General features: G+C 45.4%; 2 protein-coding genes across 2 annotated transcripts in view; one reads left to right on the forward strand and one right to left on the reverse strand.

Moving 5' to 3' along the window:
* Snd1 (staphylococcal nuclease and tudor domain containing 1) overlaps nt 1-27,326 on the reverse strand; it is a 418,031-nt gene that overhangs the window by 38,435 nt on the left and 352,270 nt on the right. The gene's annotated exons all lie outside the window — the stretch shown is intronic.
* Nucleotides 20,293-22,863, forward strand: Lrrc4 (leucine rich repeat containing 4). The gene is made up of 2 exons (XM_003475166.5): nt 20,293-20,431; nt 20,608-22,863. Exon 2 carries the CDS (start codon nt 20,705-20,707, stop codon nt 22,661-22,663), a length of 1,959 nt encoding a protein of 652 aa, XP_003475214.1. The 5' UTR covers nt 20,293-20,431; nt 20,608-20,704; the 3' UTR covers nt 22,664-22,863.

Genomic DNA, 27,326 nt, shown 5'->3' on the forward strand with positions numbered 1-27,326 from the left:
ATATGGGATACGTGAAGATGGGGGAGGGGAGGGACAAGAAGGGATGGGACGTTCATCCTACTTTGTTCTTCAGAATCTGCTGGATCACACTGACCCAATTATTCTACAAATGATATAAAAAAATACAGTTAAGATTGCCAGGAAACAGTGGTTTGTGCAAAAACTGTCTCCAGAAGGGCATTCAAACAGAACATTTCACATTGGAAAAATAGAGGTAAGTGATAAAGAAAAGTGAGAACTGGGCAAACCCAGTGCTCCAGGCCTCTTCCTTTACAGGCACACACACATGTGCACACCTACTTCTCAGACAAGTGGATGGCTGCAATGCTGCAGACCCTGAAGCTACCTGCCTAGGACAGAGGAAGCCACTGAGTTCCATCCTAGGTTCAGAATGTACTGCTGTCTGGGGAGACTTTCCTTTGTGTGGGCTTTGCTAGCCTCTCCAATTTCAGACAGGCTTTCATCTTGTTACAGGCAGCTGAGTTAGTTAGAAATATTACAGGCAGTCAGACAGGGCTGGGCCCTCAAAGGAGCCACAGGAAAAGTTCAGATACCTTGCAGCCTTGGAAGAGACAATCACCTCCTGCTGTGGGCCAGATCTCAAGACAAAAGGCAAAGCAAATAGCAGCACATCTTAAAGATGGACAGTCCAAACAGTTCTCTATTACCCGGAGGAAGTCAGGAGCCAGCATCCTACCCCAACAGGAAGGGTGACCGCTGTTAAGCATCCCCGCTTACTATGTGACTCACCCCCTAATTTAGTAAATTTTACCTGAGCAATCAATCTTACTGGTTGACCACAGTTCTGTCTTGCCTTATGACCACCTTGCAAATTCCCATTTTTCCTCACCTTTGACCCATTTAACCTCATGATTTTACTCTATAAAAGTCCCTAGAAAAGACACAGTCTCTGGTAACCCACTCGGGACCCCTTCTGTCTCTCTCAGACAAAAGCTTTCTTTCTCTCAATAAATATATTCTGCTGTTAACATCCGTTGTTCTTAAAATTTATTTTTCAATTTTAGAGAACACGAACTTGTACCAGACATAGTAGGTTAGGAGTTCTATTCCCGTATATCAATTTGATGATCCCAAAACAAGCTCAGAATCCTTTTCACCATCACATTGCTGCAGAGACCCACTGTTCCATCGTTTCCAGGACCTCAACATTCTACCCCTCCATGCATGCCAGGCTCTCTGGCAAATCAATTCTTGTAACTTGACTTATTGTCATCATCCTTGTTTTAAAGATTTTTGAGGAGCAAAGGACTTAGGTGTAAGGTTGTTCCCGGGCAGAATTCAAAGGCAGATCTCTGATTCTCAAGTCAGGATGTCATTGTGTTGCACAGATGTAACACTAGACTTGAAGCTCCTCTAGTCTTTGGTCTTATCAGTGACCCAAGAAGCATTAGGGTGCTAAATATCCTCAAAACCCTGGTGTGCCTAAGCAGAAAGAAGAAATGGGAGACAGTGTCAGAGTGGCACCTGAAGAGGACATTGCCCTCACTGGGAAGCCCTGAGGGGCCAGCACAGATTAGAAGTTACCTTGGGGGAATAAACTGTTAAGACAGGAGGCACTAGGAGCAAAACCAGCCAGAGCTGAAGAAGAAAAGCTACTGAGAAGCCTGACAGAGTGACACGTCAATATGGTGCCATCCATATTGGATGGATCTCAGGCCTGCAGGAAAAGGGAAGAGAAAAACCCTCTGGATGGAATTAATGGTCTTTGCTTCCTGTAAGAAGTAAGAAGGGACGATAAGGAAAGATGGAGAGCAGAGAGGAACAGACTTCTAAGGGTAGAGGCTCTTGACAAGTGCTAGCACGAGTGTTACTGGGTTTTTAAGATAAAAGATAAGATGTAGAGTTTTTTTTTTTCTAAATTAAAACCCCAGTATTCAAGAGTTGATTGCAGTGTTGGCATCTTGCAATAAATAAGTGGGTTTTGGGTTGCAGTTTGGCACTTGGTCTCAAAAGGTTTACCATTTACACATTTAGCTCCAGGAATGACTGACTGCAGGGCCAAAGTACCTGAGGCTACCTTACGAGCTCAAAAGTCTGCAGTGCCACAATCATTGTCTAAAAGCCCTGTTCTTTTGCAGATAGATGGGACAAATGACCCTGTGAATAGCAGGGGGGTAAAGATACAAACCAGATAGAATTCTCTGACTGAAAGCACATTGTGCTCTGCAGGGTACACAAGATACCCACAGGAGTGATAAATACTGATGTGGAGAAGTGACATTTTCTTACCGCAGCAGGATGATACATATACATCCTACATTGCTTAAGAATGTGACAGTGCCTCTTGCTCAATAGCTTTCTGCTCTCCTGCCCCCTAACAAAAAGTCTTGAAAGTACTCTCCCTGAGCCATGCAACTGGCTACACATTACCAGGCAACCACCTTTTCTTCCTCTCTAGTTCCCAAAGCTGTTATCAAACAGGCTGCAGATTTCCCCCATTCATCCCACTCTTTCCAATCAGAGCTAACTGAAACACTTAACTCAAAGATTGTAACATTTGTTGTTTCAAGCCATTAAGAAATTCATCTCAGTTGAAGCATTATGCATAAGGCCTGCTCTAGGATGGCAGTACGCACTCCCTACAAACATGCTCACAAAGTGCTGCCAGGCACATTTGACATGTAAACATGTGCACAATAGGCTCAAGGAAAAATTTTGCAAAACTGTAGTCAGCATGTGTCAGCTTGTCTTTCTCAACAAGGTTTCTGAATTTAAAAAGGGAAAACAAACAAACAAACAAACAAACCCAAAACCTTGCTGCCAGTTCTAATTTGGGGCTTGGGAATTGCAGCCATGGTCTCAAGGTTCCCAGATACTCTGGTGCTTGTGCCTTCTGAGCTAAGAATGGAATCGCATGCTTGGTGATAAGAATCTTTAGGGGAGAAGAAAGAGCCTCTCCTTGGTCATGACACCACTTCTTTCTCAAGAGCCTGTATCTTAAGGGACACCCGTGAGCAACAGTAGTCCACGGGGAGAAAGTCCACAGGGCACAGAGAACCGAAAAGGACTTCTCCTGCAGTCTCAACACCAGGCCCTTGCAGGCCTAGAGAAAAGCAGAGTGCTTAGGGAATGCGGGGCTGAGGCCAAGACAAGGGATCTGACACATTTGCTGCTCTGTCCTCAAGGGCTCAGAACAAGAACAGCCACAGGAAGGACTAACATAATGACAAGAGGAGAAAGACAAGTGTAGCTGATGAAAATGGGAGAGTGACCAAGACCTATTTTAACACTGTTTTTCCTGAGAGTGACTTCATATAAAGAGCAGAAAGAGCTCTAGGCAATCTTGGCTCTGCCATTCTTTTACCCCAGATTGACTTTACGGAAAGCCAATGGAGTGTTTGTCTCTAGATGGCAATGAGATTCTCTGGCAGCTCTCAAAGGCTGTGGTCCTCAGTGTCTGTTGGCTGACTTTTAGGGTCTCTGCTCACTTTTTTTTTTTTTTTTTTTTGCCTCCTTTTGAGCTCTGGGACTGTGTCACCAGAGGCTGTCTCTTCTGCTACAGGGCTCTACCTTCAAGCCCCTCAGAATAACATGAAATCTAATCAACTAACCAACAGATATGGATTACACTCTATGTTTTCTGGGATCAACTAAGAGGAAGAGATGCTGTTAGAAAGGGGAGGGGGGCTGGGGTTTAGCTCAGTAGCATAAGCGCCTGCCTTGCAAGCAGGCAGTCGTGAGTTCGATCCCAGGTACCGATAAAAAGGAAAAAGACACACACACACACACACACACACAAAAAAAAAAGGAGCGGCAAATGCTAATTCAATCTTTAAAAACAGGGGTAGGAGGTGGAGGAGAAGGAAGGAAAGGTGAATTCCATGAACCACAGGTAAAAAAGCTTAAAGTCTGTCCCAAACCAAATAACAGAACCATTAATTGAAATGTGGCTTGTGAGCACTTAGATGAAGGAAATGATCATTAAGAGATGATCCATGTGCATAATGTAAGTCACACTAACCTCCTTTCCTTGCAGGAGCGGTCACTAGTGTTTTGAACAAGGAGTTTATCATAAACCTGCTTTTTCCCAGGGAATGAATTATTTTAGGTGGGTCAATGACAGGGCACAAAAGAGAACACAAACAGAGTTATTGCTTTTTCAATTATCTTTTAACTGTGATTATGTTAAGGAGCAAGTCCCAGTGTGCTGCTAATGTGTCTTTAGCACCTCTTTAAAAAAAGAGGGACAGAGCCTTGCCGGCAAATGGGACTTAGCCAGAATTCAGTAACACTCTTCTGTGTTCTATGTAGTTTCCTTTCATCTATAGTAAATGATACTTTTCCACTTAAGGAAAAAAAAATGTAAAAATTTATTTCAAAAAGAACAGAATGATTTCAAGGGAAATATGGAAGACATAATAGGTTCAAGCACATGGACTGATGAGCTACAGATATATGAAAACTGGGAGATACTACTGGAAATGAAATGAAGCTAGGCACATTCTGCAGGGAAGGGACTAGTTGGTGGCACCACAGCTGCCTGATTCTATGATACTCATTATGTAAAGATCCACTGGTTATTCAGTAAATAGCTATTTCTGTCTTTCTCCTGGCTAGCAGAACCCTCTCATTTTAACTTGTATGTGGTCTGGGAAAATGCTCACTGGTCCCAGTTATGTTTATATTCAAAGAGCAATACTTTTAAACATATAAAATTATACACATAGCAATTACACTGACATGCAATTATTACAGTGTTTTTTTAAACCCACCAAAAATCAAGGTAAATACATACATTTCTTTATTAATATAATAAATAACAAGATTTACCAGCAAGTCTAAATTACTATAATTTTAAAGCAGCAATAAGAGTCATGGCTATACTACTTTGACTATGATTTGTTTCTTGCATTCATATTCAAAGGAGGTGCTAAGTGTTAGTTAGAGGTTAATAAAAATAAAGATGTAGCATTTTCCTCCTGTTTAAATTCATGGACTCTGTAAATTTCTGGTCTCAGCTAATCACTGCAGTGGGGAAAGAAAGTTCCTTTTCCTGTTGGTTTAGTTGTAGGGCATTACATACCAATCTTGATAACAAGATGTAAAAGAAAATCAGCTGATATGCTTGAGGGACACTTCTTTCCTTTCAAAAAGGCATAAAATAAGAAGCATACTTTTCTCCTGCCTTTGGAGACTAATGTGTAAACACACAATACCTGCAGCTAGGCAACCATGTTGTAGCCAAGAGAGAAACCTGTGCGCGGAAGATGACAAGAATTAAGGTGCTTAATTTTGGCACTAAATCAGTTAAACTAGCCCACCCTAGAGCTGCTCCACTTTGAGATTGAGTGTGTATGTGAGATGTTATAATATCATTGCTTAAACTTCTTAGGAATTCTATTACTTGCAGCATAAAAAAGCTAAACCTAAAGTGGTTCATTGGTCTTTACCATGGTTACATATGTCTTTTTCAACCTCCAAAACAAAACTAGATGCCTAGAGCCCCTAATAGGAGCAGCAAGGGTTGCTCTGTGCCCTAAGCCCATCTCTGTCATCTTTTTCAGCCTCTCAGGCTCCTCAGGGTAAAGCAAAAGAGCTGTCTAATGAGAACTGACAAGGCGGAGGCCACAGGACTGCTGACGACAGGACAGAGAGCTTCTAGCAAAGCATGCCACCCAGAGAGGTAGAGCTTGGCCCAGACTTGCACTCGGGACAACCCCTGAGGAGGGGGTGGGCTAGAGGACAGGCAGGCCCATGGAAAGCAGGTCTAGAAAAGATGAACAGGCAGTCCAGTACATCCGCTCAGTCAAGAGACAGATGATGGGGTTTCAGGTTCTTAGCTGGTTCTGAGCCTAGTACGAAGATGGCACCAGCTCCCTTTACTTTCTCCCTCATCATCTATGTGCTTCTAGTTTCCATTCTATCTGGGTACAAATTTCACAATTCATAGCCATAAATCTGATAGAAAGCATGAAGAAGACATCAGACAAATCTTATAATCTCTGCTAATCCTGTAATCTGGAGTTAAACCCAGGACACAAATGGATTTGCAAAATAAGGCTTTTAGAAACTCAAATGGCATTAGCTGGCCTCAGAGACAAATGTACACAACAACTAAACAAGATTCATCAATACAGGCACAGACACAGTCCCTCTACTCCACATGAACTATCTAGAAAAATAAAAGACCAGATGGAAGAGGCTGTAAAACCTCTGAGGATGAGAGCAAAACCATTTCAACAAGGTCCTTTTTTTATTTGGTGTATGTGAGCATGTTATTAAAAAAGTTTTCTTTAATTGAGACATAATAATGATACATATTTAGAGGATACAATGGCAATTCAATATATTTATTCTCTGTGTAATGATCAAATCAGTGTTACTAGCATATCCATCACTTAAAATATCTACCCTTTCCTCTAGCTGCTGTGAAATATACAATGTATTACTGTTAACTACCGTCATCCTACTGTGCAACAGAACACTAGAACTTATCCCCCTCTCACACTGTACCTGTTGATCGGACTCTTGGTTGCACATCCTCCAACCTTAGCAAGTTCTTTTGTTTTTGAAACAGGGAATTGTTATGTAACCTAGGCTGGCCTCAAACCTGTGACCCTCCTGTCTCAAAACCTCCTGACTGCTGAGATTATAAGTATGTGTCACGGGGCTGGGGATTTAGCTCAGTGGCATAAGCACTTGCCTTGCAAGCAGGCGGTCGTGAGTTCGATCCCTGGTACCGATAAAAATGAAAAAGACAAAAAAAAAAAAAAAAAAAAAAAAAAAAAAAAAGTATGTGTCACCATGTTTAGTTTAGTATAACCTCTTAAAGGTTCTCCGAAATCCTGTGGGAGCTGGAATCAAGAGGAATAAACATTAGGCGAGGAGAAGGAGAAGATGGTTGCTTTTAAAATTCTAAATCCCTTTTTATTACTTCTTTGGTACAAACAGAAGGAACAATTTTAGCAAGGTAAGAACACAAAAGGAATACTTTTTTGTATGGGGCTGATGCAGGAAAATTCTGTGGTGACTAGCTTTCAAGTCACTGGTTTCAGATTTGTGGTTCACCTGACCTATTCCAGGGGACGAAAGTCTGGGAATCCAGCAGGAATCATTTGTCCACAGAACCTGTCTTCAGGAACCTGCCCGTCCCTTTGTGGACAGACCTGAATAAATCTTCCTGCGCTTATAGACTGTGCTTATCACGGCTGCAAAGCTTCCTGACTGCACTGAGTAGGGGCACTGCAATGCACAAACCCTAAGTGCTGTGGTCCGATGTGCTCAGGGGCCACTGGGCATAGAAACTGCAATAGGAAAAAACTCTTTCAGTGAAAGGTAACATTTCCTTTTTTTCCCCTCTTCTCCAAAAACCCAGGTGTGAAAGCAATGAATCCAAGCAAAGTCCATGAATGGGACATTTTTGTTCCCTTCTGAGAGTAAATGCTTCTCAGGAGAAGTGAGCACAGCTTTTGTCCTCAGACATGCATAGTCTCTAGGCCCATAGCCATTCCTTTCCTCTATCCTCTCTCAGACTTAAAATGAAATGGAGGATGCTGAGGTTTTCCTCTGTGGCGCAGCATTGGCTAGGGTTTTGTGGTCACATTACACACTGTCCTATTTAACATCCTATGTACAGTATTACAGTGTTTACTATGTGGCTTTTTTTTTTCATGATGGGCTATTCTCTCTCTCTCTCTCTCTCTCTCTCTCTCTCTCTCTCTCATGTGGATGGAACTCAGGATCTCTGAGCTACATCCCCTTAAAAAATTTTTGTTTTTTCGATATATGGTTCTTGATAACTTAGTCACACTGGGCTTGAATTTGTGATTCACCTCTCACAGTACTGAGATTATAGGCATGTGCCACTGTGCCTGCTGGGTTACTAGCTTTTCTATCCTATTTTTGCCCAAAGACTTAAGCATCAGTATCAAAAGATTCAAAATAATCAGGCAAGTAAGTTACACAGAGGTTTTTTTTTTTTTTTTTTTTTTTGTCTTTTTCATTTTTACCGGTACCAGGGATCGAACTCACGACTGCCTGCTTGCAAGGCAGGCGCTTATGCCGCTGAGCTAAATCCCCAGCCCCAGTTACACAGAGGTTTAACCCAAAGGTGAAGCCTATATGAGCAAACTAGCCACATGGAAGTCAAAGGTATCAGGGAGATCTGGTGTCACCTATGAGCTGGGCCACCCTGTGGCTGCTCCCAGGAAGAGATGTGGCAAGATGGAGATGATATTCAGGAGGCCAAAGACTCAAAGCGATGCTCGATCCTCAGGGCTCCTGTCCTTGTGGCTCACATGTGTAAGACCTTAGAAACTTCTTTAACACCCACTTATTCTTTCCCTTCTTAGAAAACAGTGCTTACTGAGAATGGTCTCAGGGTGAGTCAGGGTTATGTGGTTAGAGACAAGAAGCAGTGGGAGCCAACTCCCAAAGAGGCATTAAAAATGGTGCAGGATTGTTTTGGTGTCGCTAGCCAGAGTTGCATCTGCCTGTCTAGTTGCTCAGAAACAGGCACAAAGGATCGCATCTCTCCCTTTTTGGACAACAGGAGACACATGTAGCTTTCACTGCTTAGGGAATCGAAAAAGGCTCAGGCTAGCGCAGGCCCTCTAGGGGGGTGCTGGACCTGTCCAGCAGGATGAGCAACAGCAAGTGTGCTCAACACAGGCTACAGCCTTCTCAGGCCTCTGGGGTTCTCACCAGAGAAGTCAATGAGAACGTCCCTATTTGTTGGTTGGTTGGTCTGTTCATATCCGTATCCTCTCCTTTTCACTGCCCAACTCTTTTGTCCTCAGACACAGCCATGAATAGATCCCACTGGCTGGCACTTAAGAGGCAGACTGCCAGAAGTCAGAGCAGGAAGGACAGAGCTCAAGTTACTTCTTGTGTCTGGGATCCCAAGATGGTCTCCTCTCCAGAAGGGATCCCCAAGGGCTCCAAGCCAGCTCCAAAGCACCAACATGTTGCTGGGCCAGAGAGGACATTTGTGGGGGTGGGGGGCTGTCCAGCTCAGACACTGCTCATTTGCACAAAGAGCCCTTTCAGGGTTATTGTTTGGCAGGGCTCCTTATGGGCTTTTTTCAGCACTATGCACTGAATACAAATCAAGCAGTCTCATTGGGCTGCCATACAAACTGGCCATAGACACCAAGAATGAGATACAGAATGAGCACTCCTCTAGCCAGGCCACCCGTGTCCAGGCATCATGGGAGAAGAGCCCTAGATCCTCAGCTGGTAGCCTCACAATGTCTGGGCGTGGGCACTGTCATGACAAGCAGAGACATTTCAGTCTCATGCCCTTCAGAGCAAGTTTAAAATAGCCCAAGAGAAACAGTTTTCATGAATACCCTGCTTAGCATTTTTGGCTAGTGATGAACCAAATTTGAAAAATGAGAACTTAATACTTGGAGTGGTATTCTAGAGTTATAGAGTATAAGATTCAAGGTAATTGCACTACCTTTAGTTGAAGAGAAATAAATCTACTTATAAGTTCTGGCCAAATTCAAAACTCTATGTAATGGAAGCAATAAGTAAGACAGAATATGTAAATGAATTGGTTAGCTAATCACCCAACAAACTGGGACATTCCTGTCCTACTCTCTAAATCTGACAGAGAAGCTGAGGGTCCTAGCTCCCCTATTTTATATCCCCCTTACCACCACTCCTAGCCTCCCTACCTGGCCTCCATTCTCAAGACACAAATCACTGTTGGAAGCATTTGCAGATAGAGTTGCATCTAAAATGAATGGACCAATAGCAGCCTGGAGTCTGGGTAGATCAAACTCCTGAAGAAGCTTGTATCATAATGAAAATGGAACGCAGTATCCAGGAACCTGGGTGTTAGCCAACCCATCCACTGCTTGTTTGATGACTCATGGGGAAGCCTGCGGTGTGAGGTCTGGGCTGGCTCTCCTAGTGTTGCCAAAGCTGCACTCTCCTCTACCTCTAAGGGTAAAGAGCTCCAGTTTTTGTTCAAAGATGGGAGGGGGTGCGGATGGTCTCAGTAGTGACTGAGAGACAAACTTCCAGCTTGATTTTGGGACCTTTAATGTTCTCCTGCAACTCCTTAGATGTGCAAATGAATATGCTGAGATATCCAAGTTGCTAGGCCAGAACAGGATGCTAGTTTTCTAGTTCCAACTGGAACTAGAAAAAACCTAGTTAAAGCTAAAGGTGGCAGGAAAAGATTAAAAGTAATTAACAAATTATGCAAGGTAAGCATGATGACCAGATGATTCCCAAAGACACTGAACAAATAAGGAGGCCGGCAGAGAAAAGGCAGTGCCAACATGGCACTACTCTACAAACTGAGGGATAAGAATGGCTCGGAAGCTATGGAAAAGGTGGTAAAAAGAAACCACACAAGAGGGCACAGCAGGCTTCAAGCCAAAGTGAAGTGAATAGATTAAAAATGCAGAGAAACTTCCAAGTTGAGTACATGACTTAAATTCATCCAGATATTCTATAGAGTAAGTATAAAAAGACATACTTTCTAAATGCTAAGGTTTTCTCTGGAGTACTGAGTTGCTCAGTAAGGAGGCCTAGAATATGCACCTATTTTTAAAAAACATTTCTGTGATACACTCATGGTTGAGGGAAATGGAGACACAACAAGAAGAAATATCTTCTTTAGGCAAGAGGAAAATCAAAGTCTATGTATGATCCAGCAAGTGAAGGACCCATGGGGGTGTGGTTTCCCAGTCAAACTCACCTCACAGCAGTTTGCTGTCTTTTGCTGAGTGTTTTAAACTAAGAATCTGTTGATGGAATTGTTTGTTCTTTAGTCATGCAAAATTTGGGGACTGACAGCTAACAGAGAGGAGGACTCTGGATTCCAGGGGACAAAGCTTCAGGGCTCCTCTCCTGGCCTGGCCCAGTGCTGCCCACTGTGCTTGAGCTAAGGTGCTCAGTGGGATATTTATGGCAGCCTTTAAATTTATCCAGCTCACCATAAAAGCGAGGTAATGGGGCGCCTTTTACTGCTGCTAGTGGTGATTGTCCTAACATTCTTTAATTAGCAAAAAGCGTTGGCATTGCCACTTTCAAAGCATTTGCTCTCACTGTCCTGGGTGTTCCCTATTTTAGGCTCAATAGCCCTTACTCACTTTAGAAAAAATGCACTTGAGCAGATTTGAAAATGACAGGCATATGTGTACACGAGCAGATATTTGTCTCCTGTGCACACACATGCACTCTTTGGCCCACTCCTCACATATTGACAGCTGCCAAGAACCTGTGTATCTTTATGATACCTGCATAAAACTCTCCTTCATAAATCTGTCAGCAAAGGGAGAGAAACTAAAACTTGAAGAGTAGAGAAACCTTAAAGATCACTGGGAACCTCCTTAATATTTCCCTGTGGTAAAAAAAAAAAATAAAGCCAGTAATTTTTCATCTACTTTTTCAAAGTCAATATAAATACAACTGGACTTGGACTACTGATATATCATTATGGAGGTCTGGACTCTTACCCACATGGGTCTCTGAAAAGAACAGTATTCCTTCATCTGAAATAATGAATTCACTACTATGACTGAGGTTGGAAATGATATGGGAAAGGACTTTTGCTTTCATGTAGGTACACAAATAAACCAATATATAAACAAGATAATGTCAGAAAACGGTAAATAAAATAAGGAAATAAAACTAGGGGGATTGACTGTCATTGGTAGAACTATTTTTGACACGGTAGTTACAGAAATGCTCTGTGAAAGAGACCTACTCAAGAAGGAACCAGCTACCTGCAGCTGCAGAGAAAGAACCATATAGGTAGAGGACAGAGCAAAGGCCTGAAAAAGGAGATCCAAGCTCAAGAGCATTCCAGTAGAAGATAGAGGACCAGGATAACTGACTGCAGGGAGCAAAGAAAGATGATAAAAGATAAGGGCAGGCAGGAGATGAAGGCTGAGAGCCTGTGAGCCATGGCAAGCAGCTTGGCTGTTACTCAATTTATGAGGGGAATGGAGCATTTTAAGTAAATCAATACATAGTCTGATATAATGTCACAAAGATCACTTTGGTTGCTATGGAGAATAAGACTGTAGACAGCAAGAGTAAAAACCTACACTTTGAATAGATTACATTCTTAGTTTAAAAAAAAAATGTGTGCTTAGTGGAATGCTGACATACAAGGAAGCTGGAGGAGAGGTATATGGAGACAATACTATTTTGCACTGTCTGTAAGTCTAAAATTAACTCAAAATTTGAAAAACTGTTAAAATAGTATGAAACAACTTAGATCTTGAATAAAACACTAAAAGTTCCAAATTAGGCGGAGTACCAAGAGCAAGTGATTCTGGGGGGAAAAAGATCTACTTAGTAACTGACTTTGGCCACAATGGTTCTTTTCTCTACCGGCTTTCACACTAGAAATAAAACAGGTGCTATTCACCTTATTATTTGCTGAAAATGATTTGTAAAAACTTTCCTTATTTGCTTCTAGTCAGTGATACCATGAAATACATAAATTTTACTTGGTACCCGAAGAATCTGAGGCTCAAAGAATTAACTTACATATATGTGGCAAGCAAGAAGAAGATACTACATAGGATTTGAATTCAGGTCTGTGATTCCAGAGACATTTCATATCTTCTGCTATGGTACAATGCTCACTGGCACAATCCTCTCCCTGCAAAGTGTTTGCATACTTTTATTTAACATATTTTGTAGAACTTATTTTGGGAAAAGCATTTGGAGTTTCCCCCAACCAAAAAATGAGTAACTAATAAACACTGTGTGTATATCTTGAAAAGGTTAATGTAATTGTAGGCAAGGACCCCAAATTTATGCCTGACATTACTGAAATGTCACTCAAGTCAAGACTCTCAGTTTCACATCGATCCCTGCTGGCTCTGATTTGGAGATCTCTCTTAATCTTCAATCAAAATGAAGCTTCAAATTTCTGTGACTTAGCTACGATTGTGCCAGATCTTGCAGCAATGATAAGCGGTACTTCCAGTATTACTGGTAAACATTTGAATGTTCCAACATCTTTGGAAGAGAATTTACAGAAGAGTAAGAAACTCACTAGGAAATGGAATCAAGAGGAAGACAGTATGAGGAAGCAGATTCCGTCGGTCTGTCTTGTCAGTCTGTCCCCTCTCTGACTGAGGGACCCTTTCTCTACACCATGAGCTCTCTTACCACTCAGAGGTACAATATGTGGAAAACTACCTGCCAAATGTCAGATGCAGCCCTCTCTTTCTCCTCCCTCTTAAATGTACCTGATAGCACACTTAAAGAGTTTAGAGTTTGGATTCTGGAAAGGTTTGAAACTTGGCTGTTACTGTAGTGGATTGAAAATAAGCCCCAGAAAGATAGGTTTATGCCTTAACTTTCGGAACTCATGACTGGTACCTGGAAAATGCATTTTTCAAGATATAATTAGCCAGTAAGTTAAGGATACTGAGATAAGAAATCATCCTGAATTATTCAGGTGGGCCTAAATCTAGTAACAAGTGTTCGTAATAAGTCACAAAAAACACAGAAGAAAAGGAGACCAAGTGACCATGGGAAATGATCTAGCTGTGAGACAAAACAATGCCACTCAAAGCAAGGAATAATTTTCTCTAGATCCTTGGAGAAAGTGCAGCATACGGACTGGGGATTTAGCTCAGTGGCATAAGCACCTGCCTTGCAAGCAGGCGGTCATGAGTTTGATCCCCGGTACCGATAAAAAGAAAAAAGAAAAAAGAAAGTGTAAAAAAAAAAAAAAAAAAAAAAAAAAAAAGTGCAGCATAGGCAGGTTGTGAACTGTAAGCTTCCAGGATTGCAAGAGAATAAATTTCTGTTGTTTTAAGCCACCAGCTATGTGGTGATTTTTTTTTTCCTCTCTTTTGTTTTTGTACCAGGGATGGAACTCATGACCTCACGCTTGCCAGGCAGGCGCTTACCCTGCTGAGCTAAATCCCTGGCCCCATATGTGGTGATTTGTTATGGAAGACTCAAGAAACCAATAAGGGGCTGGGGCTGGGGATTTAGCTCAGTAGCATTAGTGCCTGCCTGGCAAGCTCGAGGTCATGAATTCAATCCTCGGAACCAGAAAAAAAAGAAACCAATACAGTCATTCCCTACTTCTGGGATCCTGTGAAAGCTTCCTCTTCAAAATGGGGAACACAATAGTTCCTCTATCACAGAGGTGTTGTGAAGATTAAATGTATGACAATATAGTGCCAAGTACCTATCTCCAGTAAATACTATTAAAATAATTATTACTTCCATACACAGACAAGTGAAGAGGATAAACCACAGGGCCTGCAATGCACTAGTACACCTGCAAAGGGACATTTTCAAGGCTGGACACTCTGGTCTGCCTGCCTGACTATACAGGTGACTGTGGCTAGCACGTATACCAAACTTAATCTTCCAAGAGGAGGTAGTGGGGTATTTGGGAGACTTTTCATTTAAGCCTGTCTGCCCAAAAAGAAACTGTAAGTTGCAGGAAACTAGTCCCAGGGGAAGTAAGGGCTTTCTTGTTATACAGGTCTGTGTGACTCTTATTAATCATTTTGTCTGTTCTTAGCTGAGATTTCTGAAGATTGGTCTGCGTGGGACCTGCAGGGAAAGTACTTTTTTGGCTATTTCTCTTTTAACTTCCTTAAGCAGCAAAATTCTTGGGGGAAAACAGTGGAATCTGAAGGCATTCAGAAAACCAGCTAACTCTAGAACAGCTGTGTAACCTAGAATAACTGGCTCATTCCCTTTATGCCTGTGGGCAGTGAAGGCATAGCCTAGCCACACCATGATATCAGGTGAGAAAAATAACCTTTTACAATGAACAGAAACTTCATCATCAGTTGATTCTGATATTTGTACATGTGAATGAGGTAGAAATACATTTGATGTGTTCACTGCTTTGGTTAGGACCACTTCCACGTAGGCCACTTTTATACTGTTTTATAATTCCTAATTCATCAATCAGAATCTTAAATTTTTTTGGTATTGGGAATCGAACTCATGACCTTGCATTTACCAGGCAGGTACTGTGCTGCTGAGCTGTATCCCCTGCCCCTAGTCAATCAATACCTTTTTTTCCTTCTTTTTTTGAATTCAGGGTCTTGCAACACAGTTCAGGTTGGCCTAAAATTCACAGCAATCCTCCTGACTCTGCCTCTCAAGTGCTGGGATTTCAGGAGTGTGCCACCATACCCAGCCTCTATCCTTCTGTCTTTGAAGGGCAATTTTTCCTTATTCTCCTGTTTGTCAAATCTCTTTGATTTTTGTTGTTCTGTTCTTGTTACTGATGATTCCCCACTTAAGGAGGACCAAAACTAGCGCTGGAGGCAAGATGGTACTCACTCACCATTCTTGGCAAACCCTATGAGGCATTATGGACATCTAGTGGCTGCTCAGGATAATGTCTCAGGAATGTAATGCATATGGGGTGGGGAGTGGTCTGGTCAGAGGAGTCCCAAGGCCTCTTGGCCCAGGTAGTCATAAAATCACTCTGAATGGCAGAGCAGTTTTACTGAAGACTCATCTTTATTCCAATCCAGCAAAATATAATAGTACCTACATAAAAGACCACAGAAGACAGGCATTTGGAAATACCTTCAAGGTGCAGGTTTAAACACTCATTACCTACACATCAACAACTTGACACAAGGACTGAGCTCAAAAGACAGATTCTGATACTAAGTCATGTGGCTTTAGGTAAGACACTGTGCCTCTCTGAGCTTCCTAACAGCATCTATGAGAGGCCTAATCCAGATAATCTCCAAGGTCTCTTCTAGTGTTAACATCTTGTGATCTATGAGCCACTTTAGCAGCTGGGAAAACAGTCTGATCTGCTCTGCTCTGGGCCTGTGGATCTCTAGATTAAACTGAAGGAAGCATTCTTTTCTCAGCTTTGTGGCCCATTTCCAAGACTTGGCTACAATCCCAAAGATCAACTTTCTTGACAGAGCTACATGTGTAAGAAGGGGCTGGAACCATGAAGTATGAGAACTGCAAGGAACTTTCTAGTCCATTTGATTTTATAAACTAAGCAACAGAGGTTATCGCTATTTTAGGATTCAAGCTATCCCAAACCTTCTCTGGGCCCATTCGCCCTTGCTGGCCTCTCTAGCTTTCTCATAGGTCTCTCTGGGCAAAGTTGCTTGTGAAAACATCAACACAATGTTTTATTCCTTCTCTTTCTCTTTAGCTTTGAGCCTCCTTCCTTTCTTATTTCTTGTGGCACTACTCCAAACCAAGAAAGCAGTCAGAACCATGGTCTGTGTGGGCAACACAACACAGCTAGAGTCATCAGCTTACCAAAGTGAGAGGCTGCGGGTCACTTTCAGGTCAGAAGGGCTATGTGCTGCAAAGGCTCCAGCCTCTTTTGTCTGGTTTGCGGGTCTCAGGTGCTTTCATAGCCCAGGTGGCCTACAGAGGGCAAAGCAGCCCCATCATGTAGAGCTTCAGGGAGGTCTTAGAATATTCCCCTTATCAGTGGCAGTTCCAAATATTTATTGTGAGACAAGCTCATTACTAAGCAATGGTCTGATCCAAGTCAGCCCACCCTTCCATTTACCTTCAATGCGGGGGCAACAGCTTCCACTTGCTGGGCCTACAGCTGAACAGATGGGGCCTGAGTTTGCCTACACAGGCAGGAAACAGGCCTAGGCGGAGTCTCTCTTTTGTCTGAAGATGGAGGAGGAGTCATACTCCAGTGTGCCATCTAGACCTGGTCTCCTCTGATGCCAGAACTCTACTAGTTCAGGGCCAACGGTGGCATCGAGAGCACCCTCCTCCACAGATCCTTCTCAGGGTAGGTTCACATTTCCTGGGTCTACAAGATAGTAGTGTTCTGCTTGAAGCTCAGGACATGAAAATGGGGTTTTAGGGGCTGGGGATTTAGTTCAATGGCATAAGCACCTGCCTACCAAGTGTGAGGTCGTGAGTTCGATCCCTGGTACCAAAAAAAGGGGGGGGGGAGCGGTTAGTCAAGATACAAAGAGCTGATAAGGAGCCTAGATGGACCTGAACCTTAGTATCACAGTATGACTTATTCCATTTCTCTCATTTTCCCCTTTTTGATTAGTAATGAATAAAACAAGTTCAAAAGATTTATTTTCTCAGCCCTTCTTTCCTTCTTTTACTTCATCTTATTTTTCTATCATATATAACCTTCACTGGACTTTCACAGTCTTCTCCTGACCTTGCTTTCACCATTTAGTTTATTCAGAGTAGATTCAGTAAATGTTTTTGTTAGTAATGAAAACACTGATCTCAGAATTTAAGGTTGGTTTTAAAAAGCTGGCTTTTCACTTTCTAGATGTAGGATTGTGAGCAAAATATTTACTTCCCTGAGGTAAATGTCTATATCCACAAAATGGAAACAACAGTGACAATTAGTTCTCTGGGGTAAATGAAGATTAAAACTAGAATAGATACACGATTATTCCGTTTTGAAACAGTTTTGCCACAGAGCCTAGGCTAGCTTCAAGACATTCCTGCCTTTCCTCTTGAACGCTGAGATTGTAGGCCTGATGGCCCATAGTAGATAAACATACTAGTGAATCACTGAAGCAGATGGATGACACCTGAGTTCTCATCGCACTGGGAGAACACTTTGGGGAATCCCTTCCATATCCATATCTTTGATATCTATCTGAGGTCTTCCAGGGTTAAAATTCTGCCCCTACCACTTGTAATACATGACCATAGGCAACAATTTGACCCATTCATAAAATAATTCATAGTTATGGGTAGATTAACAGTTATATAAAAGGATTAAGGGTCCAACAAATATTAACTATTACATTCTTATTTGGTCACAAATGCAAACAGAAAAGTCTTGGCAAAGAATGGGGACATCAACTTGTCTACAATGGAGCTTTCTAGGACTTAAGAACATAGTGGCAAATCTAAGGAGGTTCAGGTTATTAGGCAGCAGACAATACTAAGATATGAATGTGGCAGAATCCAGAAAGCTGAGAAATCCTGCATCTCCTGCTTATTAAGTAACAACCCACGTGCAGGGAGTAAAGATTTAACAAGCCAGCTCGTCTAGTATCACTCAGGGAGAGAGGTGGGGAAGGGGGAGACTGGAGGCAGCATTGGAAAGGACAGCATACTAAAATGACGGCAATAGTCAACTGGACCTGCTTCTCAAGGGCTGGCCATCCATCAGCCGATCACCCTCTGCAGACAGGTCTTTCCTGGTCAGTGCAAAAAGGCTGATCTAGTCTCTTTCCTCTGTCACAAATATGGACCAGAATTCCCTTGCCAACACACTGCTACTGCAGGCTGCTACGCAGTTCTTCTCTGGGAGTCCTGAGAAAAGAGGGGAGAGAAAAGGGGCGACACAGAGCCAAGGCTGCAGCTACATGAATGAACTGTGGGTTGCGCCAAGGGCTCTGGGAGTTCACCTCAATCTTTCCCAGGTTGTCATTCCCCCGCTCCTTGCGCTTGGTCTTTCCTTCCACTGTTTGCCGCCCCCGCAGTCCTCATTAAGAAAACTATCATTTAAAGCTCTAGTTAAGAGCCCAGGAGGGATGAGGGAGCCTGAGAGGGAGGGGGCAGGAGGGCCAGGCATCAGTGCAGCGTAGAAGCCCAGACAACCGCTCTTCTGGCTCCAAGCAGCCTGGGCCATCTCCCCTCAGTCCCCACCCCAGTTCCCACCATCATGCCGCTCCAAACTTGAGTACGAGGATGCCTGACCCGCGCAATGAAGCGCCCCGTCAGCATTTGGCGGGGGTGAGGATGACGCGGGCAGGGAGGGAGACGGCCAAGTGGGGCCACCCCAATGCGCACCACCGCGCCCCCAGCTCTCCAGCCCCTGATCTAGCCGCCCAGGGCCAGAGGTGCAAAGCGAGCGGTGCGGGCCAGGGCGGGGGCCGCGCAGGCTCCCGCTGCAGCCCCGCGCAGCTCCAGCCTATCAGCGGCCACCCAGCCGCTCGCTCCGACCCGACCAAAATAGCAGCGAACGCCTGCGACTTGCGCGCGGCCCCTCACTTGACGCTCACTCTGCTCGTTCTCCGCTTGCCTGCGGGGCTCGCTCCCCTCGTCCTGAGGGGGCGGGGAGGAAGCGGCCCAGGAAAGGGTTGGGGTGGGACAGAAGAGGAGGAAAGCAGACAGGAAAAAGGGGGGAAGAAGGCTGCCGGCCAGCGGACCGACCGACGGAGGCGAGGCGCGGATCCGGGGCTGCGCGGCTCCGGCCCGCGCGGCGCTGGAAGGCGCCGGCGTTAACCCCTCGAGGGCAGGCGGCGGAGGGGGAGCTGTGTTAATACATAAGAGCACTGCATCACGCTAATCTTCTCCCCAGAACAGTATGCGTCAGCAGTACATTCACGTTCTGACTGAAGGACAAAAGGATGAGAGAGCAGTCTGCGTGGCTGCTGCCTGCAACACCGCGAGCCCGGCGCGAGGAGGAGACGGTGGGCGCCGAGCGCAGGGGCTCCGCTGCTGCTGCCGCCGCCACCGCCGCCGCTAGCCAGCGGGGACCATGTTTCCGGGCTCCGGAGCGTCTCCCGCAGCCGCGACCCCCGCTGCTCACGCCGCCAGCGCTCGGGCTGCCGCAGCAGTCCGCGGGCAGCGCAGCCTCTGAGGGCTCGGGGAGCCCCCGCCGTGAACTCGTCCTCTCCGCACAAAGCCGGGGCCGGCGGCGCGCAGGGGACCCGGCAGTGGCGGGCGGCGGCTGGCGGTTGCGCGCCGCCTGGGGTTGCGGCCGTCGCCGGACCCGCGCCCGCCCCCGGACTCCCTGAAGGGGCCTGCGGTGCGGTCGCTGCGCGCTCCTCGGCCCGCGGACCCGGTCCCAGAGCAGCGTCCACGCCGCTGCCCCTCAGGGGCTGCACGGATTACCACTCCTCGCGCCAGCAGACGGCGGACCAGAGAACTGAGCCCAGTTTTTATCTTTTTAACCCTTCTGAGAAGAGCAGAGGAGAAAGGGGGTGTGTGTCTGGGGTGGGCGAAGGCTCGGCGTACACCTCCTCTTAACTCTCGCAGCCCAAAGAGCTCACGACTGCAATCAGCTGCCGCTAGCCCCGAGCGGCCGACGCCGGGAGAGCGGAGCGCAGTAGCCAGAGGGCGAGCGAGCAAGCACGGCCTGGGCGGCTTTAGGGCGCCCCCGCACCCCCGCCGGCAGCGGCCAAGGGAGCGGGCTGGGGGCGCCGGAGGCACACTTTGGCAATGAAGCGCCTTCCCCTGCGGACGGAGCAAGTGGGTGCCAGGGTCCAAGGACAAAGCAGAGAAGCGCTGGTGGCGCCGCTCCTCGGGCCAAGGGGGGGGCATGCACCTGCATAGCCCGCCGGGCCTTGGCTCTCCCTGGCGCGTATCAACTCCGCGGCTTCGCCGGCTCTGGATTTACTAGAAGCCATTTTGTCTCCCCCACCCCTCCCCTCCCCTCCCCTCTGCCCTCCCCACCCCCACTACTTCCCCCTTTTGTTAATTAAAAACTAAGAAGTCAGAATGGGGATGAGGTGTCCAGCTCCCGTGGAGAAATCTTGAGGACACCACGCCGGTTCTCCCCTGCCTTCCTTCCGAGGTAGGTGACAGCGATTTGGGTGGGGATGGTTATAATGTGGGCGAGAAAGTCTTAGCTTTCAGAGGGCTGGCCTTGAGGGTGGGTTGGTGGATGAGGGGCCCCTCTGTAGTTTGGCAGGATTTTTCTTGGCCGATCTGCTGTCTCTCTAATCGCCCCCTCCCCACCTCCTTCTCCAGATGGAAAGAGCTCCTAGCTCACTTAAGCCGGGGTAGGGCTGGTTCTCCTTTCCGAGCCAAAATCCCAGGCGATGGTGAATTATGAACGTGCCACACCATGAAGCTCTTGTGGCAGGTAACTGTGCACCACACCTGGAATGCCATCCTGCTCCCCATCGTCTACCTCACGGCACAAGTGTGGATTCTGTGTGCAGCCATCGCAGTTGCTGCCTCAGCTGGGCCCCAGAACTGCCCTTCTGTCTGCTCCTGTAGTAACCAGTTCAGCAAGGTGGTGTGCACCCGCCGGGGCCTCTCAGAGGTCCCTCAGGGTATTCCCTCCAACACCCGGTACCTCAACCTCATGGAAAACAACATACAGATGATCCAGGCTGACACCTTCCGACACCTCCACCACCTGGAGGTCCTGCAACTGGGCAGGAACTCCATTCGGCAGATTGAGGTGGGGGCCTTTAATGGCCTGGCCAGCCTCAATACCCTGGAGCTGTTTGACAACTGGCTGACCGTCATCCCCAGTGGGGCCTTTGAGTACCTGTCCAAGCTGCGGGAGCTCTGGCTTCGCAACAACCCCATAGAGAGCATCCCCTCTTATGCCTTCAACCGAGTGCCCTCCCTCATGAGACTGGATTTGGGGGAGCTTAAGAAGCTGGAGTATATTTCTGAGGGGGCTTTTGAGGGACTATTCAACCTCAAGTACCTGAATTTGGGCATGTGCAACATTAAAGATATGCCCAATCTCACCCCCCTGGTGGGGCTGGAGGAGCTGGAGATGTCAGGGAACCACTTTCCTGAGATCAGGCCTGGCTCCTTCCATGGCCTAAGCTCTCTCAAGAAGCTATGGGTCATGAACTCACAGGTCAGCTTGATTGAGCGGAATGCTTTTGATGGGCTGGCTTCACTTGTGGAACTAAACCTGGCCCACAATAACCTCTCTTCTTTGCCCCATGACCTCTTCACCCCGCTGAGGTACCTGGTGGAGTTGCATCTACACCACAATCCTTGGAACTGTGATTGTGACATTCTATGGCTAGCCTGGTGGCTCCGGGAGTATATACCCACCAATTCCACCTGCTGTGGCCGCTGTCATGCTCCCATGCACATGCGAGGTCGCTACCTGGTAGAGGTAGACCAGGCCTCCTTCCAGTGCTCTGCCCCATTCATCATGGATGCACCTCGGGACCTCAATATCTCTGAGGGTCGAATGGCGGAACTTAAATGTCGGACTCCTCCCATGTCTTCTGTAAAGTGGTTACTACCCAATGGGACAGTGCTTAGCCATGCCTCCCGCCACCCACGGATCTCTGTTCTCAATGATGGCACCTTGAACTTTTCGCATGTGCTGCTCTCAGACACTGGGGTGTACACATGCATGGTGACCAATGTGGCAGGCAACTCCAATGCCTCGGCCTACCTCAATGTGAGCACAGCCGAGCTTAACACCTCCAACTACAGCTTCTTCACCACAGTAACAGTAGAGACCACAGAGAGCTCGCCTGAGGACACAACACGAAAGTACAAACCTGTTCCTACTACATCTACTGGTTATCAACCGGCATACACCACCTCTACCACGGTGCTCATTCAGACCACCCGTGTGCCCAAGCAGGTGGCAGTACCCGCGACAGACACCACTGACAAGATGCAGACTAGCCTGGATGAAGTCATGAAGACCACTAAGATCATCATTGGCTGCTTTGTGGCAGTGACGCTGCTAGCTGCCGCCATGTTGATTGTCTTCTATAAACTTCGTAAGCGGCACCAGCAGCGGAGTACAGTCACAGCTGCCCGGACAGTTGAAATTATCCAGGTGGATGAAGACATCCCAGCAGCAGCATCCACTGCAGCAACAGCAGCTCCATCCGGTGTATCAGGTGAGGGGGCAGTAGTGCTGCCCACAATTCATGACCATATTAACTACAACACCTACAAACCAGCACATGGGGCCCACTGGACAGAAAACAGCCTGGGGAATTCTCTGCACCCCACAGTCACCACTATCTCTGAACCTTACATAATTCAGACCCATACCAAGGACAAGGTACAGGAAACTCAAATATGACTCTCCTGCCCCCCCAAAACTTACAAGATGCAATAGAATGCACACACAGACACACACACAGACACACACACACACAAAGACAGCAACTTTTGTACAGAGTGGGGAGAGACTTTTTCTTGTATATGCTTATATATTAAATCTATGGGCTGGTTAAAAAAAGATTATATTAAAATTTAAAAAGAAAAAAAATCAAAGCAAAACTATTTTCTAACTTGTAAGTTCTATTTAAGGGGGAGGGGGGAATTTTGGGAATGTTGTGGGGGTACAAACCACACGTCAACTTGCTATGCTGCCAGAAGGGATTTCTGGAGTAAGGTGGAAACTGCTAAGATAAACCAACAACAACAACAAATACTCCACACACCCAAAGAGAGGTAGGGTGTGGGCTACTGAGGAGTAGGAAGGATAAACTGCATCTGTCATTTTTTTTAGAAGATGCTTCATAAAATACAGGAATACCCATTTCTACAGACATCTTTCTTAAGCTGAGAGCTGTCTTTGCAGATTTATCTTATTAAAAAACAAAACAAAACCAAACAAAAAAAGCACCATGAATTTATACTGTGCCAAAATGTTGAGAGGCAATAATTTTTTTTCTTCAGAGACCAAGGTGAAGCTAGATCTGTAAATGTATTTTAAACAGGAAAACCACCTAAATTCAAATGAATCCTTAAAGGGGCTGAGTCTTTGTCCATGTGTACAAGTCCTGAATCTGTGCATTGGGACACGAGTATTCCTTGCCTGACAGAGCTTCAGGACGGAGGAGGCTAGAAGGAGGGGAGCTGGCGTAGCTCTGAGTCAAATGCTTTTACACTGCACCAGATTCCTGCAGTTGGGCATAACCCACTCTGCAAGGCATGTGTCTATTCAGGGTTTCCCAGAAGGAGGAGGCCACTGAAGGGGGTGCGGCACCAGGGGAGGTTAGGAAGGAGAGCAGCAGCAGAGGGAATGATTCACAGGAGGCCATAAATTAGCATTGTGCAATGTCCACCTGTTGTTTCGGGTATCTGACAAATGATTGTAGACAATGATGGCATTTTATGATTTTTCAAAACAAGTCTTGTTTGTTTTAAGGTGGAGAGGAAGGAGAGGCTGGGAATGGGGAGCTTGGGGGAGTGGAAGCTTTTCTCATGCTTGGGATTTGGTGACTATTCTAAATGCTGATTCATTAGGGATTATTACAGTTGGTGCCAACTGGTTGTGGTGATGGAGCTGGGGGCAGAACATGAGTAGAGAAGAAAAAAGGAGAGACAAAAAGGGCACAGGCTCACTTAAGGAAGTCTTTCCCATCCAGGATGCTTTACAAAATCAATGTGAAAGCCTCAGTTAAGAGTGAAACGCATGCATATATGAGTGAGTTCTGCATGGAGTCCTGTTGAATGGGGCACCGTGGGGTAAGCTTCCCTCCTCCAGGCCCACCTCTGAGGATGTCTAGGAGAAAGGGTGGGGGCTGGGGGAGTGCAGAGATCTCTGTTATTCTGGACCATTCAATGATGTAACTTCTTTCAGTTATTATTTTAGCTTTAAGAGGAAATAAAGGGTTCAGATTTGAAAGGGGGTGGTATGGGTGGGTGGGGGGAACGAATGCCAACAAAGCAACATTGATTGTAATGTGAGAAAAGTGTATTTTTGTATTTTAATAAATATTGTTCAATTTTTAATTCAATGTCCCCAAAGGGTTAAATTGAGTAAGATCCTGAAACTATAGATTCTTATGAACACTGACCAAATCATTTCTATGAAGAAAAAGGGGGAAGGGAAAGGGCGGGAAAAGGTACAAGAGTGGGAAAATAAATGTTAAATTTTTTAAAATATGGGAAAATGCTGAAGCTGTCAACAATCTTTCCTTAGCTTAAATAAACGCACCCAAATTCTAGTGCATCTTCCATGAGCTAAGTGTGTTAGTCCCTGGCTTTGTTGGGGGTATAACCAAATTCCCCATGCCCTGGAAAACCAGGGGAAATGGGTCAGCCTCAGCTCCTGGGACCTGGCCAGAAGTTAAATGCCATCTCAGCAAAAGCTGCTGGTCAGACAGCACCAGCTCTATCCAAGGACCCAAGGGGGCCTGGATTTAAGAAGGCTGCAGTAATATAGTTTGCCTGCAGTTTCCCACAGGCAGCGTTGCTTGTTCTCTTGGTGTTAAATAGTCCCACATGCCTTGGTGTAGAGGTGGGGTCTGTCTCCTGAAGCTCCCAGAGCAATGACTGCCAGGGAGACTCCATGAACTGGGACCCTGCCTTTCTTTAATGCTAGTATTTCTGTTAATGCAGGGAATCAGGAAGGAGTGGGTGTGATCTCTCTGGCACTGAGGAGGGAAAGAGGCAGGCAGCACTTTGCAGCAGTTGCTAAGACATGGCTAAGAAATCCTCCTGGGCATATAGATCATTTCTGGGTGTCAGTGTTTGTGGGAGCATATATGCAGAGACACACACTTGTAAATTGCCACTCCTGTTCCTAGGAACCAAAGATCTATTCCCTCAGCCTTTCCTTTATCACTCTACCTTCAGTGAAGAGAAAACTGCAGCAGACCAAAGGGTGGGACTTGGCTAGAACCAGCTGTAAAAGCAAAAAATGACTTCCTTTTCTCATGCCACACAACACAATTCCGGCTGTTTAGAACAACTTCCCAGCTGTACATCGCAGGGCAACTGTATAAGTTGTTTCAGAAACAATGGATGGAGAACCAATTTCCTAATACTTTCTTTTTTTAAAAGAAGCTATCAGGAAGTCAAGAAATTATGCAGTAACTCTGCAATGACAAAAAGTCTGTGGCTGAACAAAGGTTTGAGGGAAGAGGTAGAGAAATGGGACTAAAACAATACTGGGAAGAGTCCTCAGAATAAATGCATTTGTCCTGGGAGCAGTCATATTCAGGTCTTGGGATTTGAGGAAGAAATGCTTTCCAGAAGAACCTTGAGGGAACCCTGAGGGAACCTGAGAATATAGTTCCTAGGCATAAATATCTTTAATGCTGCAAGGGTAGTTCCTTTCTCCAATAGTTCTACTCTTTAGTATGGCAGTTTCAGCATTTGGACCAGTAACCTTCCTTTGCTACAATGCTGGGTATATCCTTTTCAGTAGCAGAAACTTGGGATGGCTTTTCAGAGAGGAACCTCCATGAGCATGGAAAGTGCAGCCTTTAAAACTGTTTGAGTGACTCATCCTTGGGTCTGGCCAAGCTGTAAGGTTGGTTACTTGGGAATGGGATGTGGGTTGGTAGCTCTTCATGGGAGTGGTTATAGGAACACATTAGAGATAAAGACTCTGCAGCTGATTAAATGCAGTCACAGAAATTTTTTTTAAGGCTGTAGAAAATCATTTAGTTTAATTCCTTTGCATTTTATGATCAAGGATACTGAGCCCCACAGAAACTGAAAGACTTATCCAAGGTCACACTACTAGTTAGTGGAAGAGGTGGGACTAAACCCTAGGTCTCTTGACTCCCAAGTCAAACATGATTTCTCATTCAAGCTTTTACTAGCTACCAAGAACATATTTCTTTCCTTGCCAATAAGCAATTAAAATGGGTCTTCCCTAGATACTGCCGAGTTCTTACTGCCTTCTACTGAGAGCTGTTCATTCTCTATCACAATCTGGTCTACTGCCTTGCAAAGTCTAACTAAAATTCTGACCATAGGGGCTCCACATTTGTTCACTAAGGAGCTGGACTCTAGGATTGGACACAAGTTTCCTGATGCTTAAGTCTGATGGTTGACAAACTGCAGAATTGCAGATAGGGACAGCTACAGGAGGAAGGGTGAAGTAAGTAAGATGGTGTGTTTACAGTGAGAAAGATGGTTTGGCTTCCTCCCAACCTTGGGCTGGAGAGCTTTGCAGAGTAGAGCACTGACAGAGGTCTGGAAAGACCCACCACAGAAATGCTCCATAGTGGAGTGGTTTCTATATTTGGTTCAACGATGAGGACACTGGGTAGGGGGGAGTCCTTAATTCCTCTTCTTCACAGTATCTACCCAGCCTGAGCTCTTTTAATGTGACACTGTAGTTGCTACTTCCATAATCTGCTCTATGGCTTATTCTTCAGGGTAATGCTGCATCTTACTATCAATGAAGGTAGACGGGTTAGTTTCTAAGGCCTGGGGACATTAGCTTTATTGTGGCTATTTAGCATGTATTGAGGCCAGCAACTTGCTGGGTGCTGGATGGAACAATTTTCACAGAGTCCCTGCAAGACAGTTCTATTGTTGGCATGGAGGAGGTCCAGAGTCCATGGCCTCTGGCTTTATTCAGTGGCGCTGACTAGACTAGAAGAGTACTGAGAGGGTCTTACGCACTCTCTGCTTCTACCTCAGGGGCTGGATTCCATAATTAAAGCTCCACCATTTTACTGCAACAAAGCAGTAAGGGCTTAAAATTAGAGAAGGAAAGAGAACATTTATATCCAAACATATGTCTGATTTTAGCCCTTTTGCTGGCACCCAGCACTCCATGCCATCAGCTAATGCAGGCACTGTTCACGCCATTTCTAAATTCTGCCTCAAGCTAAACTGCAAGGCAGCTTTTGCTCAAAGTAACTCTCTTGGTCTCCATCCATTCAGAAAGCACCCTTTCTCCTGAAGTGGAAAGAAAGGGTTGAGCAGTGGAGTCATATTGTTTTTATCCTTGCTTTAAATTAAAATGAAGCAAATTACCTTTGGAGTAGGAT

This window comes from Cavia porcellus, unplaced genomic scaffold, assembly GCF_034190915.1.
Source record: "Cavia porcellus strain 051 isolate PalLab524CR breed Dunkin Hartley unplaced genomic scaffold, mCavPor4.1 scaffold_2, whole genome shotgun sequence".
NCBI classification, from domain to species: domain Eukaryota; kingdom Metazoa; phylum Chordata; class Mammalia; order Rodentia; family Caviidae; genus Cavia; species Cavia porcellus.